The 16450-nt window shown below is 41.0% G+C and overlaps 2 protein-coding genes across 5 annotated transcripts in view; one reads left to right on the top strand and one right to left on the bottom strand.

The window, feature by feature from the left end:
- PDE1A (phosphodiesterase 1A) overlaps positions 1-16450 on the top strand; it is a 130351-nt gene that overhangs the window by 111155 nt on the left and 2746 nt on the right. For both annotated transcript variants that reach the window (XR_005955564.1, XR_005955563.1), the window contains one exon: positions 58-185. The gene's annotated coding sequence lies outside the window, so the exon portion shown is untranslated. The remainder of the gene's footprint in view (positions 1-57; positions 186-16450) is intronic.
- The window catches only part of PPP1R1C (protein phosphatase 1 regulatory inhibitor subunit 1C), a 55244-nt gene continuing 43208 nt past the window's right edge, over positions 4415-16450 (bottom strand). For all 3 annotated transcript variants that reach the window (XM_041472849.1, XM_041472850.1, XM_041472852.1), the window contains one exon: positions 4415-6107. In XM_041472849.1, coding sequence (XP_041328783.1) covers positions 6019-6107 — 89 coding nt within the window. In that variant the 3' untranslated portion in view covers positions 4415-6018. The remainder of the gene's footprint in view (positions 6108-16450) is intronic.

The raw sequence follows: 16450 nt of genomic DNA, 5'->3' as shown, positions 1-16450 counted from the left end.
ACTAGGTACATGATGAAAATAAATCAAGACAACTACTTTATACCACGTTCTTTGCAGTTCCTCTTTTCCAGGTGCCATCTGAGCTACATGCATGAAGGCCCTTCTTCTTGCAGAGATGCCAGAAGTCAAACAAGCCACTACTGTGATGAAAATGCTTTCAAATTAACAAATCAAGATCACTAGGGGTAAGTGTCTAAAATGTGTATTTTGAACAGACTATACAGTTATTGTATGAGAAAGAGGAAAATGTAAGTATGACTAACATTCTCCAGCAGCAGATTAGAGATTACTGTGTAGAGTAGTTTAGCAGAAAAAAAAAGGTTGTCTGAAAGGAGAGTACATCCCTTTAAAAGCATTTTTTAAAAAATTGCATCCTTGAAAAACAGTATGGAAAAATGAGTGGAATTGAATTTAATGCTGTGAGTAAAAGAAATTGTCCTCTGTCAAACACTGTGCAAACATTTAGGCGACTTCCCTGGAATAATTTTACTTTCCTGGTCATTAAAGTATTTAATGGGTCTTCAGAGACTCCTTTTCCATGTCCCAGGGCAAACATTCAAAAGTTTTATCAAACTGTGAATATCTCAGTTTTCCCCCAGGAACAAGAAAGAAAGTCATAAACATGGAGTTATAAATGGAAAAAAATTTCTTATAAAAAATAGGGAAAACTCTCTTATAAAACTTTTTGGATGAACTTTGCTGCAAAATACTTTATTTGTGCCTAGGCCAGTCCTTTGCTTGTGGTCTTTGAGTGGAGAATTGCTGGGGAACTTTACATTAGCTGAACTTGTACAGATAATATCTTAATAAAATCAGCTATTCTGAGATTACATTACACATAGTACATGAACTTTAAAGCTATTGAGTTTTATGCATTTGCAACATCCTGTATAGGTCATTATGACAAACCAGAAGTAACAAAGTTGTAGCCAAATAAGGGGGTAAAATATCACAAAGGTAGGTGTAATCTTGGCCTTAAGATGGAATAGTTAAGCAGAATAGAAGTTTCTTCACTTTTTTTTTGTCCTGTAGTTTTAAAGCTGTCTCATCACCACATAGGGCCTAATGCTGGTGCACCTACAAGCAACACTCCTGAACCTGCAGGGACCTACAGTCCCCCTACCTGTGGGACTTGTACCATAATACCATGAATAAACATCAAGTTACATGAAAGTATTGGCTAATTGTTTGTATAAGGCCTGATATGATTATCTCAATCAAATTTCAATGAGCCAAAGGGTCAAATTCACCTATGATGCATTTCCATGAAATCCAAGAGAGATGGTGTCAATATACCAGAAATTAATTTGTTAATTAGATAGTAATTGGTTGTCTCTTGTTTTCTCTGTATTCAGCTGGCTTATAGATTTTGTTTTCTGCAGTGCAGGGTTCTCTGAGTGTCTAATGTCTCTGTACAAAGCACATTTTTAACTTTAGCCCATCTTGAATTCTTTTATTGAAATTGTGCTTCCTTATCTTTGAGACTGCTCGACTTTGAGAGAGAACTGTATTTTTCTTACTTGTCAGAAATGAGCATTCACCTTTATTGTTTGGGGTTCAGCAGTAGTTCACAACTGGAAATAATGGCAGCATATTTGGGTCAACCATTTTAATACATGATGCATCTTTATTTTAGTGTTCCCACCTGGGGAGGACTCCTAATCTGCTAGGCACAAGGTGGTTTGGGGTAGGGCAGGACTGTGACTGCAGCCAAAGTAGGTCTGGAGGACACGTGTGTGGTTTCAAGTAAATAGTAGATACAGGACCATGACTACAGAGTTGATATTTCCAGTAAATTAGAGAATAAAAATGTCATGAGCAATTTAAATATTATTTATAGTTGACCTTCATGTCTGTTTTTAATATTCAATCTGCTGAGTGTTTAAAAAAGCAATTAAAAGTCCCATATAATGTTAAAACCCTTGATAAATGTAATAAACAAATGACATATTCAAAAGAGAGAATCTGTGTCCCATTAGGAGAGAAAAAGAAAGATGAGAGCAACATATGGCAGTATAATTAGAATGATTAGGGAAGCACATCAACAGAATTTATGCTGCAGGGAAAATGTAATAAGAAACCAACACACTTTCCTCACTGCCTTGAAAACTGCAAATATCGCTCTCTGAAAAGGAGAAGATGCAGAAAGGGTCCCTGGCATTTAAAGCTGTAACTTGTGTTCTTCTGTCATTATTAAAGATGCACACAGCCATCTGCAAACCATTTATTTTTTGCAGAGTTCACATTGTCCCATTGCTTTGATTAATAAGGAGCAATATTACACCTCAGCTGCTTTTCAGAAAGATGCTATTTTGGAAACCTAATTAATACTCATTCCACAGTTAGCTTGAGGTGTTCGTTAGTGCCAGATACTGAGTTCTTATTTGTTTCTCATTATGTGGAGAGTATTGCTTCTCAATGCCAGCCTTCTTGTTTTGCATTTTGGAATAACCTTTCGACACTCCTGCTTGCCACAGCCCTCCCTTCAGAAGAGCTAATAACACCTGTCATCATTATTTTCACATGCCTGTTAATGTCTGTTGAAGACATTGTAGGCTATTTACATAGATAGGCTATCCTGCTGCACAGCAAATATTCCTGCTATTTTCTGAACAGTTGGGCCAAAGAGAAAAGCAAAATTTAGAAACTTGGAAATGCAATTAAAATCTCAGTTTACCACTAAGGGTCAGTATATACTAGGCAAATGAATCATTATAAAATTGAAAGTGTGTGTATGGCTTAGCAGAATACCAAATAATTTTTCTGCTCAAATCCCTCCAGATTATTTAATAAAAACCACAAAAAATCTACAGCAGAATATAGACACTGAACTTGTATAAACCCCATCAGCCCACTTTGATGAAACAGCCTGAGGTTTAGCAGAGGGTGCACAGATATCTTGCTTGAGATTTGCTCCCAGTGCTGCTATCCTCACTGGAGGATAAAGGAGAGAATAGGGCAAAGCAGACGGCATTTAGCATCCGCTCAGTTGCCAAGTATAATGCTGTGCCTGAAAAGGTTAAATGTAATTGCACATGTCAGGAATCAACAAAACAACTGAGGCTCTTTCTGGAGCTCACTCTTGCTCTGAGCTGCTATAGAAAAAATAATAAAAAGAATGAAAAAAGAACATCTGTGGGCCTGGATACTAACATGGATGCAATAGGAGAGGAAGAAAGGGGAGTTTGAGGGACAGCATGTTTTAAATGTGCCTTTACATTGTCCCCCCAGGGTTAGTGGACAGACAAAGCCTTATTTTCTGCAGGAATAAGGTCCCTCATGAAAAAAAAAAAAAAAAAAAAAACTTGTCTCAAGAGAAAAGAAATGAGGAGGGGAGCCCTGCACCAAGCAGGACATTTTGTTGTACGGTGCCAGCTGTACAAAAGCAGACCTGCAGCCTGCAGGAGCCCTGCTTGGGTCCCTCCCCAGCCATCACAGGCTACCCAGGCCAGCTCTGGAGAGAGCCACCCAATGCTTCACCTCCTGCAGTAAAAGAAATGTTTTTTTTTAAAGAGTGAAAACCACCACCAGGCTGGCCCTTGATATTACAGGACCTGCAGATGAGCTGGGTGTCCCTTCCTTGCTGCCTACCCAGACCCTGGACACCATGGGGGGCCCTTGTCCAAGCACAGGCAACAGAACCTCTCCTGCAGCCCTGCCTCAGGGTCAGTGCTGGATGTGACACTTTTGGTAAAATAACACCAACAGTGCAAGAACTAATGGTGATTTTTCAGTTTACATTACTGGGGAGAAATAATGGTGCTATGAGAATGCAGTGGGTAAATCCTTGAAGACTTTAGCAGAATTTATAAAGATAATGAAAGAGCAAGAAATCCAGTAATTAAATTGATACCAGGATAATAGAAGTTTTCCTGTACACTCCACATCATAGTTCCCCAAAGGAAAGTATGTTTCAGCCAAAATTTATGGTTTTTCTCAAGCAAAATTCCTCTGACTTCAGTGGAAAGGATACTTTAGAATGAAGTTTTAAATCTTGACTCTTAATATCTACTTAAGTATTATCTGATTTTGTGCCTGGAGGATAAACAACATATACCATTCTGAAAGTCAAATACAGTTCACACTAAATCTGGGTGGGGTTTTGTTCCCCTATTATTTATGAAGTGTAATTATACTCATGTCCAACTGTCAGCCTGAAACAGCATGCTCAGTGATGAATTCTCCAAGCTCCTACCAGGTGCTTTGTGTGTTGCCTTTGAAATGCTGAGATCTCACAGTGTTCAATACCTTGTCCTGATTTCCAGTGTTGTAAATCATGTCCATGCTTTCATTTGCTCACAGGTCCTAGACAGTTCTCATCTGCAGCCTGTGGGTACTAATAACCAGAAAAAGCCATTAATATCCAAAGTGCTTTATTAGCTAGCAGCACAGAGAGATGGTGTGAGGTTAAACACCAACGGGGCAGCTTAGGAGTATTGTGGCAATGAGCAGTTTTGTGAAGAGCCTGGTGCTGTGAGCAAGCAAAGCCATGGCAGAGCTGGGACCAGAGCCCAGCTCTTCTTGCTGCCATTCCACACCAGACCTGGGGCCATTCAAACAGTTCCTGAAGGGTCATTTCCTTATTTTTGTTGTTTGGGACATAAACAGCTCTCAGTCCTGTAAGTCCTGTAGCGGCTCCTGTATAATTGCAGAATCCTTCTTTAGTCCTTCTTGCACACCCTTGCTGAGCTGGAATCGTGGATCCTGTCTGCAGTGTTTCTACAGAAAATGGAACCAAAGAGGGCAGGATACAGAGACACAGAGGGAGGGAAAAAATGGCTCTTAAATATAAAGAAACACTAGTCAACAGATCCTGTTCCCAGCAGGTCTTTGTGGAAGACCTCGGATTGTGAAATCAGTGAAATCACCATGCAAGGCATTGACAAAAGGCTCTGTGTTTTCTTATATTTAATATATTTTGTTTGAGTTTTTTTGCTAGCTCAACCCTTTAAAAGAGACTTGCATGAGTGGAATGTTAAAGTGAGGATAAAACTTTTGTATCAAAGTCAAACAGTTAATACAAAATGACAGTGAATTAATTTAAAAATCTGCCATTGATTGAAAAATTGAAGTAATCTGTTAAGTGTGACTTTGAAGAAACATTTTTTTTTTTCCTTCTCCACCTTATTCCATTTTATGCCATAGAGTTTTTGTAGTCCAAAAAATAAAAAGGATGTTATGAGCCATGCTGACTTCAGCCAAAACCCTGGGACTCATTCACAAGGGGAATTTGTGCAGGTTGCAGTGCTGTCACTCACTGGCTCAGACTGAGCCATATGCAGGGTAGGAAGGCTGTCACCTGTCCTGTCTGCAGGTGACAAAGGGGGATGTGGCACTTCCCATGGCTCAGCTGGGGCTGGGACCCTGCTCCCAGGCCTTGCACACACCTGTCCCCCACTGAAAGGTGTTTTACTGCCTCCAGATAACAGTGATCTTGTGTAGAGAGAAATCATTTTGGCTGCTGTGACAAGGCAGCCTCAGACCAAAAGCAAGGCAAGTATTTCAGTGTCCCATATCCAGGGAATAGAGGGAAGAGTGTCTTTGCATCGTTCTCCAGACAGAGTCACCTCTGCTTGGTTTCCTTTTTTCTATCCACATCACTGCAAGTAACTCTACCAACAAGGTTAAAAACTGTCCTTAACCGAAGGGATCATTTTATGTGAACATTTCCCTGTAGCAAGACAAAGCCTCTGTACAAGAGACAATCTTGTCTAAATTAATGTATTATTTATTTTGTACCTTTTAAATCACTTTTATTTACAACAAGCCTTAGATACAGCTCACACGCAGTAGTTAAGCTCTGGCAGTACTGACGTCAGGGAGCTAACACATTTGCAAATGACATGTCTAAGTCATAGAAAATAAAAGAAAAAAAATGACTTTAAAATAAGAGTTTTGTCTCGGAGAAGAAGGGCCCCAGGACACGTGTGCAGTGCCTGCAGAACCCCCGGGCGGGGCAGGACACGGAGGGGCCGAGGGCAGGGCAGGGGCTCCGGGCTCGGGGCAGCTCCGCGCTGGCTAATGGCCCCACTCCTCTTCCCGCTCGCCAAGTCCCTCTTCTTCTTCTGGAAACACTGACTCACTCTGACTCTTCAGATGCTTAATCCCTGAAAATACAGAAGTCATGGTTAAGGTTGTATTTGGCTTGCATCAGGTATTTTTTTTTTTTTGTGGAGGAAGAAACAGAAAACCAAAATAAGGGCAAGTTTAATGCTCATATTTGCTCCTTTTTTCACAAATGTCTTAGTTCAAGTCATATGATGGTGTATTTTCAGCAGAGGTATTCTCTTCCTTGAATAAAGGTTCTGAACAGTATTTGCTTCTTTTTTCTTTGGTAAGTCTTGGTCAAGTTTGTGTTGAACATGATTGCAGAGCTGTCCTGAGCCAAAGAGAGCCTGGCAGAGGCTCTGTCCTGACAGAGAGGAGACTGCTGGCACCAAAGCTGTGACAGCACTGGATAGGTTCTTACAGGGAGAATGTGTTCTTTTGACCTCCAAATACCACGAGGGGCTGGATGAAAAGGGTAAATACCTATCACAGGATATTTGGAAGTTCAAATATCCTGGTTTTTGTTATATCAAGTTTTTCATTTGAGGGAAGTTATGAAGTACCTACTGCTGGCTGGTATCACCCAACAAGTGAAGTGGAGTTTATGAAAATGAAGCAAATTACAGATATTTCCCTGTCTCATGTTCAGTACAAGGAAGCAGACTTCAATGAATGGGCTTAATCCCATTTTAACTCCACCTCGGTGTAATAGAATTCGATCTGGAAAAGGAAGCAACATCAAGATAAAAAGATGGCAGAGATGCCAGACAGGAAGAGTTGTTATTTTCAAAAAACCTAAAGAGCAAATGTGCAAGATTAGTCTTGGGGTTCCTCAGTTTATTACAAACAAACTGGGAATATAACTATTGATCAAAAATGCATGATTTGAACAAATTGTCAGCCTGAGTTAGGCTATTTTCTGATGCCATTACTGTCATTGCATAAAATGATTTTTTATTTCATTAAAGATCATACATAGTTCTAGTAACCATCCCTAACTGTTAGGAAAAATGCTTCCCTTTTGTATCACTTCCTGTCTGTGATGAGGAGAAATGACACCCCAGCTGCTTCATATAATCACTGCTAGACAATCAAACACCCCAATGTACACCCTGCAAGTCACAGCACTTGTAGGGGCACATTTTTCAAAAAGGGGTTCACCCTTGAGGGGTGAGGGCAAGATCCTCATTACTGTTAATTGTAAGTAAAAAGAATTGATGAGGGTGTACGTCCAAGAGCTTTGGCCCCAGTGTCTCTTCATCTGGAAGTTCCTACACCTCACTGTTTATGTCCACATCACTCCAAAACACAGGATAGATTTTTTCCAAATATATCACTTGAAAAAAAAATCTCAGCATACGTTATTCCAGTTCCACAAAGTTACAAGTAGCTGAAAACAGTATTTTACAATGGCTGTACAACAACCAGCTCTAGTTCTAACAGGAGCCCATCACTCTCTGCTGGGCTCTGGGCTCCTCTCTCTCTTTTCTTCCACACAAATGACAGCACGCAGTCTCCTGGGAAAACACTGTTCTGACACAAACCAAGAAAATACATTAATGCTCCAAAGACACAATTCTTGTGAGTGTGCCCTGCAATAATCCAGCCATTTCCAATTAAGAGCTGTGATACATGAAACTGCTCAGCTACTACCAAGCCCTTAGCAGCTCCTCTTTAGCAACACCCTTTAGTAAGACAAACACTTTGAATTTGATTTCACCTAGCTACAGGTTACTGGACATTTGTTTCCAAACTATGTTGTGTTTTTAAGGTAAATTTGTCTGCTGTTGTTTCCTCTGCACTTACAGAGCCATTTCTTGCACAATTCACAGTACTCATCTAACAGCTGCTGTTCAGTACTTCTGTCAGGAATTGCTGGAGCCAGAGTGAATAATTTTTTTAGGGAGCTTTTCAAAGACGAGAAGGGCAGAGTTATGGACAGAAAAGAAGGCATGTCATACATGGTATGACGAAACCACGGAACTGTAGTTTTTGTAGGAGTGAAGACTTGTGGCTCTGTGGTTTAATTGCAATATTAAATATGAAAATTGTAGGAAATGGAGAGAAATTACATCACTGAGCATTACCCATTGATTTTTGCATGGCAAGTAGCTATTGATCTTATTTAATGATTTTTTCATAAGCTCCATTCTGCAGCCTGCTTTCACCTCTGCCAGTCATTTTATGCTACAGTGTCCCTTGGAAGTTTCCTTCTCTGACCAGTAAGTGCCCAAGACTTCATATGCTTATATATAAGCCTCAAGATGTTCTCACAGCATCAGGTTGTCAGAATGAACTGACCCTTGGTGTGGCATTATGAAATAAGATGCTCATCTACACAATGGAATAAATTAGTGTGAATTGACATAGAGGAAATGAAATTCCTGTCAGTAACATATGAACATGTATGACAGGAAGTGCGGGTAACTGCCCTGAAAAGATACATTTCCTGCACAAAGCTGCAGACTTTTACAGTGCAAAAAATGGCCTGGAGTAATAAAAATACTTAGTTAAATTTACAGCAACCATACTCCTGGATTAAAAGCATATCTAGCCACATAACACTGCAGTAGCCCTCCGTGGCTGCCAAGGGTGGTCAGAAGGCAGTGGAGCTGGGCAGGTGCACACTGGCACTCTCAGCCACAGCTCCAGAGCAGAGGCTGGCACAGTGGCTCTCCAGCGTGGCTCCAGTGGGGTTATTCAGGCTGTGCCCTGCCCTTTGTCAATATGAACCCTGTGACAAGCAGGCAGTGAGGTGAAGCTCTACCCACAGAGCTGGATCAGTTCAGCATCTTTGCTTAGCAATATCTGAATTGTTTGCTGAAAGGTTACATTCTGTCAGAGACTGAGTAATAATTCATTACTCAGGTCATCTCAGCCATTTTTACAACCACAACTATGGCAGCACTAATTTATGAGAAAGGATATTTCCTTCTCGTATTTCCAATCTTTGTACCAGTGTCACAGCTCATGCCCTCAGCTTTCTCAGCTAGTAACCAAGAAGGACCAAAGTGCTGCAATTTGGGGATTATTTCTGTTCGCTGATTGAACACAGTGTAAAGATGAGCATGAAATACAGACTGTAAGATTTTACTTGTAGCAAAAAGCTAAAAAAAAGCCAGGATATTTTGGAAGAAATTGTTTGTATGTAAGAGCACATCCAAATTAGAAACATCAAGTTACTGACTCCACATAAACTGCACAAACTTTACAGTGTCAGTAGCAAATAGGGAGGAGTGCAAATGCTGATCCATGGAGTCACCCCGTCCCATCAATGTCCCTTTTCCAGGCAGTGAATTTGTGGGAACTCAGTTTCCTGAAGAGCTGTGCCTGCTGCTCCATTTCTCTCACTGGGTGCCCTGCGCTGCTCTGCCCTTTCTTGGGGATGGGGCTCACAGGGTGTCACCCTTCCGCTGTCCCCATGGGCTCCCAATCCCCTCTGCTTCTGATCTCCCAATCCCCTCTGCTTCTGATCTCCCAATCCCCTCTGCAGCTGACCCAGCCCCTGCTTCACAGTGTCACACCTTGACTGGGGCTCTACTCTTCACCTGGGATGTCTGGCAGCAAAAATCCCCTTCCAGACCAAACACTGCCCCTTCTCACCACTCCCTGAAAATGTCTCATACCCACAATGTCTTCACACTCATCCTTATGCTACTTTAAAGCAAAGTGTGTCTGAACACCGCTAAAGCCAGCAGGACAAGAATTGTTTTTCCTCAAAGGGCTTATGTTTCACTGCAGGTAATTTAATACAATTAATGTTGATAAACAAACTCATAATTCCAAGCCAGATTGAGCAGCTATACACAAATATAATTTGAACTGTCAATTCTTTTTAGATGAAGTCACTGTCTCAAAGAATATTTGTAGAATTCTAGATACTTATAAATTATGAATGAGAATGGGACAATTTTGTGTCATTTTTGTAGTCACATCACATCCATGCTGCTTCATCAGCAGCTGTCTTTTAGCTTCTCTCCATCTAACCAAAGCACCAGCTCAGAAAGCTAAGTAGGGTCACAAGATTTGAAACAACCAAGTGTTCCTGAATTAAATATCGCCTGGAAAAAAATTTTAAAAATATTCAAGTAATTAAGGCAGCTCCCCATCCTATTTAACACTTCTTCCTTCACTCTGCTTCACTGCCCAAGGAAGAGTGTTGACATTTACCAAACTCAGGATTGAAGTCTGGTTGGCAGCTTGAATTCCCTAAAGTTTGAAGGGTTATTTAGTTTTACGATTTGGAGCTGATCCTCTCTCTATCAAAAACACATTTCCAGATTTGCAGAAAGCAGTGAAAGGCACAGATAAAACAGGCTCATTTTCAGCGTTTCAGAACTCAAATCACTTAGAAATAATCATGCAAACAGACCTGGCCAAAGAGGATAACAGCCAAATAAAAACATCTAAGCCAGTGCTAAATTAATTGTTTTCTATTTTCCTTAGCAAAAATGAGAATATAAAAAGAAATATCATAGACTCATACCACTAAACAAGAAAAAGGATTATTCTTTTAATGGTACATTCTGGTTTGCATTTACTTGTTAAATAAGTTTAAATTATGTTTCTCTGATGTGTCTTCCTCATAATGTTTTTTTTTCCCAATTCAAGTTTTGATTTAAAATATGCCGACAAAACAAATAAACAAACAGACAGAAAACACAAAACCCAAACAAACAACAAAAACAACCAAACAGGAAAAACCCCTCAAATTAACATCACTAAATCCAGCATCCACAAAGACCACAGGTCTTTGGCTGGGCTGCGTGCAGAGGAAAGCACTTGGGAAGAACCAAATGAAGCTGGCAGGTCTTCCAGGGCATACAGAGGGATGGCCCCTGCAGTTACAGGAGGGACCAGCAGCTGCATCAGGTCAGGGGCAACTTTGGGGCAGCTAACAGCAGCCTGCCTGTACCAAGGAATGTTACACAGAAGGTGATGGTGTCTGGTTGTGAATTGTGAAAAGACTATTTTCTGACTGGACATAAGGAAGAAATTATTCCACTGAGTGTACTTAAGCACTGGTGTGATTTCACAGTGAAAATGTGATGTGTCTCTTCAAGAAGATTTTCAGCACTGAATCAGACAAAGCACTGAACAACCTTGTTAAACTTGGTGCTAATTCTGCTTTATGCATCAGGTTGAGCTATGGACTTTCCCAAGGTTCCTTGCAACCTAAATGACTGTATGATTTTGTGAAATCAAAAAAACTCAGTAAATGCATCTTACAGTTTATGACAATGTATTAACATTAACAGTGTGGGCTACATATTGATACACCTGGGAACTTCAAATGACTCCTTTCTCTGGAAAAGTGATGAAGTGTCTAAGTGCACCAGTCAGACTTATTTCAGGAATGGAATTTTCACTCCTTAAAACCATGGGGCCAGACTAAATCAATATTTCTGTGCTGATTTTGGAAAGCATACAAACTCATAATTATGTGCTCCACTGTGATTATATATATATGTATGTGAGCTACATATGTGGGCTATATATGTGAGCTATATTATATATACATGTATGTGAGCTACATATTTCTCAAAAACAAGGGATGAAAATAACGGGATTAAAGTCAGTGAACCTTGAGCATCTCTTGCATGTGACAGATACACCCATGAGATCCCCAAAATCTCACACAGAAATCACCCCAGGTGTGGGCCAGTGCACGGAACTGCAACAGAAAAATGTAATTCCTGAGAGGGAGGCACAGAGCTGCTCCTCTGCAGATGAGCCCTGGCACTGCTGCTGGAATGGCTCATCTTCCCTTGGGGGCTCAGGGCCCATCATTGTCTCAGTCACTGCCAGGGTGTGGTGCCTGAGGCTGCTGACTGCCACTCCAACTAAAAGAATGTGCTCAGCTGCCTGCAGAAGTAACAGGTTAAAAAACACGCTGTGCTAATAAAACCAAGGCCTGTGCACCCTGCTTCACAAGAAATGCCTTTCTTGCTCAGCTGGGCATCTGCTCAATGGGAGTAACACAGACTCTCTATCCTCCACAAGATGTTTTGCCAGATGTTTCCAGAAACATCTGGTGCTCCCTGGGATGGAATGTGTCAGTGGGAGAGTCCAGAGCCTGTCCCTGCCATGAGCACCACAATCCAGCTCTGACAGGCACAGGACACAGTCTCAGCTCTGCTCTTCCCACCTCCAGCAGAAGTTGAGGACCATCAGAACCTGCAGGAGCAGTTGCAGAAACCTCCTTTGACAGAAGCTGAATAATTATTAAAAACTTTTCTTCTCTGTGATGACTTTCAGTTCAACAGAATACAGCTTCACTAGCCTTCATTCTCGGCACTTTCTGCTTCACAGAAGTTTAGAAAAATACAGTTTCATCATCTTCAAATGTTCACTGTCGGGTACACACCAGCTACACTGCCTGATTTATTCAAATGCAAGAAATACATGTCTTTTCTTCTTTCTGCCCCGTTTGGAGAAGATATCAGAAACACAGCTGTCATTACTGGCCATGGAGAAAGTCAAATCTTAGCCATGCACACACATCTCCTAGGCATTTTGACTTTCTTGATCAAAAAAATTTGGTTTTTTGACTGGAAAGAAATTAAATCCTACTATATATTTTTTTTTCTTTTTTTTTAAACAGCTGAAATGCAGGAGGGCATATATTCCATACAGGAGCAGAACAGTAACAAAAATGCTATAGTTTCCCAAAAACCTATTTTGAGCTTTCTCTTGTTTCCTCTTTGCATAAATGACCCGTTATCTCTCTCCTTCATCTGTACAATCAGTTCCTGAAACCTTTAATACATTTTTACTTAATTGAGTGATTTAGATAAGCTCTACTTGCATACAAGTCAGAGTTCAGTGTTTAAGCTTTCATTAGTAACTCCCAAAAACCATTAACCCTATCCCTAACCCTACCTGCCTCCCCTTCTTCTCTCTCTACCATTCAGCTCACCAAAAATGATGCTTACTGGTTCCACCTTATCAGCCCTTTCTGCCCCCACCCTCCATTCCCTTTGATCCAGCTGCCCTTGGACCCAGTCTCAGCATTCTGGCCAAGTCCCAGTGACCTCCTCTGTCCTTTCCAGCTTGCTGATATCTTTGCCTCTGACAATTTTTGCCTTGGTTCTCCTTCCCTGTGGTTCTCCTGCTGTTGTAATGCCTTTCTACTTGCCATTCTCTGAGCCATTTTCCTTTCTGTCCAAATTAAAACTCTAGAGTGCGTCTTCTATGCAAGCTCATGGAAGTCTAAGACAGCACCTCAAATGGTCAAAATCAAGCTCTTGATCTGAAGTCCTGTCCAAAACATTCATCCACCATGAACTGTCATTCTTTACTGGTATTTAGGCTTACACATTTCTGATTTCTCTTCTCTAGATCCCCATATCCAATTGTCATCTGAGTCTTGCATGGTTTTTCTTGCTTAATGTGTCCCATATATCCAGACTTTGAAACTCTCCTTTTTCTGGGATCTTCACTGCTACCACATCTACTTCTCCAAGCTTTATAAATGTACCTTTTCTCCTGACACTACTTTCCCCCTTGAGTTCGCTCCACTGATTCCCTCCAAAATATTTCAGACTAATGGTGGCTATTTATGCTTTCAAGGAAAATTAAATTTCTTCATATATTATGGGCATCCTCTGTACTCACATCAGGAAATGATACAGCTTTTCTTCTCAAGTTGCTAGGCTTTTAGGTTAGCATTTTTGTTCCTTCTTCTAAGTTCTGGAGAGATAAAAATATCTCCCTCTATGGCTATATCCAAATCCTCAAAGTTCTCAGTTTTGGAATTTCAGAAACACCCTGAGAACATTTTTGTTGCCAGCCTGCTGAGACAAAGGCTGTTGCTTTCCTCCCTAACATTCTCTATCCGTTCCCGGGCTGGATTGCTACACCCTAGCTGGAAGTTCCCTGGTGCAACAACCAACTTCTGTTAAATGTTTGAACAAGGTTTATGTGGCATGGCCTGAATTCCTGGTGTGGGCTCCTGGATGCTTCATTAACCTCAGTACCAAATGACAAGAATTGTATACAGCCATCAGTGGATGATTACTGAGTATGAACAAAGAGCCAGACAATGGCTGATGTTTGTATGCAAACACAAGATGCATTTTTCGCATCTTTTCTTGTGTTTCTTCATGCCTATCCAGTAGAATGGCTTCAGTCTGACAAGCTGGCAGCTATTATTTAATCTGTGGATGCTCAGGTTCAATAATCAAACCAGATGACCTGTGGCAGGAGGTTAATCCTGCTTCCAAGCAGATCTGACAAGAGCCCAGCCTGTGTGTCCCAAGGCTGCCACTCTCTTGGGTGGTCTCTAAGCTACTGGCAGTTCAAAGAGTATCAAAAAGTTATCTATGACATGACAGCAATAAAACACAACAAAACACACAGTCCCAGGCCTTGGCTACTCCCATGTGTGTGAGTAAGTAAACAGAAAAAACACGAGGGAGGGAAGACAAAATAAAAATAAAGGGATGTGGAAAATTTTGCTTTATAGATGTCGGTAACTGTGAACAGTCTGCTTGATACAGCCTTTGAAAGTTTTCTAAAATTTGGGTTGCTCTTAGTGGAGAAAGACTAAAAAATGAGGCACTGTGCAAGAGTCTCAAGGGACTCTGAGTGGTACCCACGCCTGTGGATTTCTGTTAAGCAAGGTTTTACAGAAGATTGATAACCAACATGCAAGGGTGGCCCTTAATCCTGTGGCCAGTGAGTTTGAACATAACCAGGTCTTTTCTTTGTTACACAGACCTTGGTCTCACTCCTCCAGAAATTAATGAGATTTTTCTCTTACTATTGTTAAAGAAAGAAGAGTCAACATAAAGAAAGAGTCATTGATGTTAAGCTCCAGTTATAAAGACAAAACCCCAGCTACTGTTTATTTGCAATAATTTGTGTAAAATACTGTAAATTGCTGTTGTACATGGCATTAAGTTTGAGATATGAGATAAACGAGTTGGTACAAAAAGTAGGTGCACTAGACATTCTCAAACTCCTGTTTAGATTAGCCTAGAAAAAGCAAAGTCAGGCTGTCACTCTGTGATTTACCATTGATATAAGAGGTAAATCAACATTCAAACACCAGCAGATATGGGGGACCTCCAACATTTAGGATGAAAAGAATGCACCAATGTGGCAGTTTAAACTAGGCTGACATTATAGCAATATAGAAATAATAATAACAAAAAAACCCTCCATGTGTTGTATTATTTTACACCTCAGCTCAAAATGAGGAGAAAAAAATTCTCATGTGTGTTGTGATTATGAGACCAAGATATTATTCAGCCTTGCAAGTTCATTTACTTTTTTTTCCTCTCTCTAATATGCATGACTAAACCAAAACAAATGATCGGAAGCACTGGCAAATATGACAGGTTTATGTAGGTCACATATCTGATCTGGAGCAGATCAGATCATCAGCATATTCAGCAGGTCACCATGGCCCTGTAGAGGTTTGTGAATGATCATTTAGAAACACAGCAACAAAGTATGACTAATTTTCTAAATGTCTGCTGGCTGCTGCTAACTTCTCTTAGCTCAAGTCATACAATCCTCAGTCGTCATGGTGAGCCTTTTAAATGACAAATGTTGAGGCTCATTTGAGGCTACTTTCAGTCAAAAGGCTCACTGTTATACTATCACAATGAAGACTGTATGAGGGCAGCAAAAATCATGTTGCAAATGTCTGGCTACTCTCCAGTTTGTTCTCTGAGACATCGCTTTCCACTTTCCATGTTTCCCTCTCAGAATGGCTTGAAGCAGCACTGGCTCCTTAAGAGTCACGTGAAGGAGCTTCTTGCACAGAAAGGCTTTTGTTGGCCCTCCACAGGCTGGCCAGAACATGCACTGGAGAGAGGGGTCAGCTTTGCCATGGCTGAAGGGACTGCATCTCCCACGTACAGCAGCCTAAAGAGTAAACAGAAGTTTTTGTTGCCCCAGGCAACTTCTCCTGGTATGGAAACATCTTGTTCTGCTGGTCCTTCCTTCCCTTGCTGGCCCTCAGACTGCAGAAGGCAGCCAGTCTTCAGAGCTGGGGTGAAGAGCAGAAGCTCCTGCAATCAGCCAGCAAGTGGGTTACTTTACCCTTTGGAAAACCAGAAAATATTAATTAGCCGATTCTGTCAAGGATGGCTCTTGGTCAAATATCCCAAAAACTTGATTAGAAAAACAGGCAAAGGTGGCTTCCACAGCAGCAATGAATCCAGGCAGCACTGCAAGGCTCTCCTTCCCATGGCTCCTGTGCTGCCCTGACCAGGCATCTGGGGCCAGCACTCAGGAGAGGATTACAACTTTTCAGATGACACTTTTCCATCCCAATTTTTCACAGCTAAAAGACAGGCTTAGAACTGCTGGTAAGTGTGCTTGAATTCAACCAATGCAAGCAGACTCTCAAAGGTGCTGTGCTTTGATGGCTCCTGGGAAGCTTGTTAGA

The sequence above is a fragment of the Pyrgilauda ruficollis genome, unplaced genomic scaffold, assembly GCF_017590135.1.
Source record: "Pyrgilauda ruficollis isolate IOZ18807 unplaced genomic scaffold, ASM1759013v1 scaffold3, whole genome shotgun sequence".
Lineage (NCBI taxonomy): Eukaryota > Metazoa > Chordata > Aves > Passeriformes > Passeridae > Pyrgilauda > Pyrgilauda ruficollis.
This window is presented reverse-complemented; position numbering and strand designations above follow the sequence as displayed.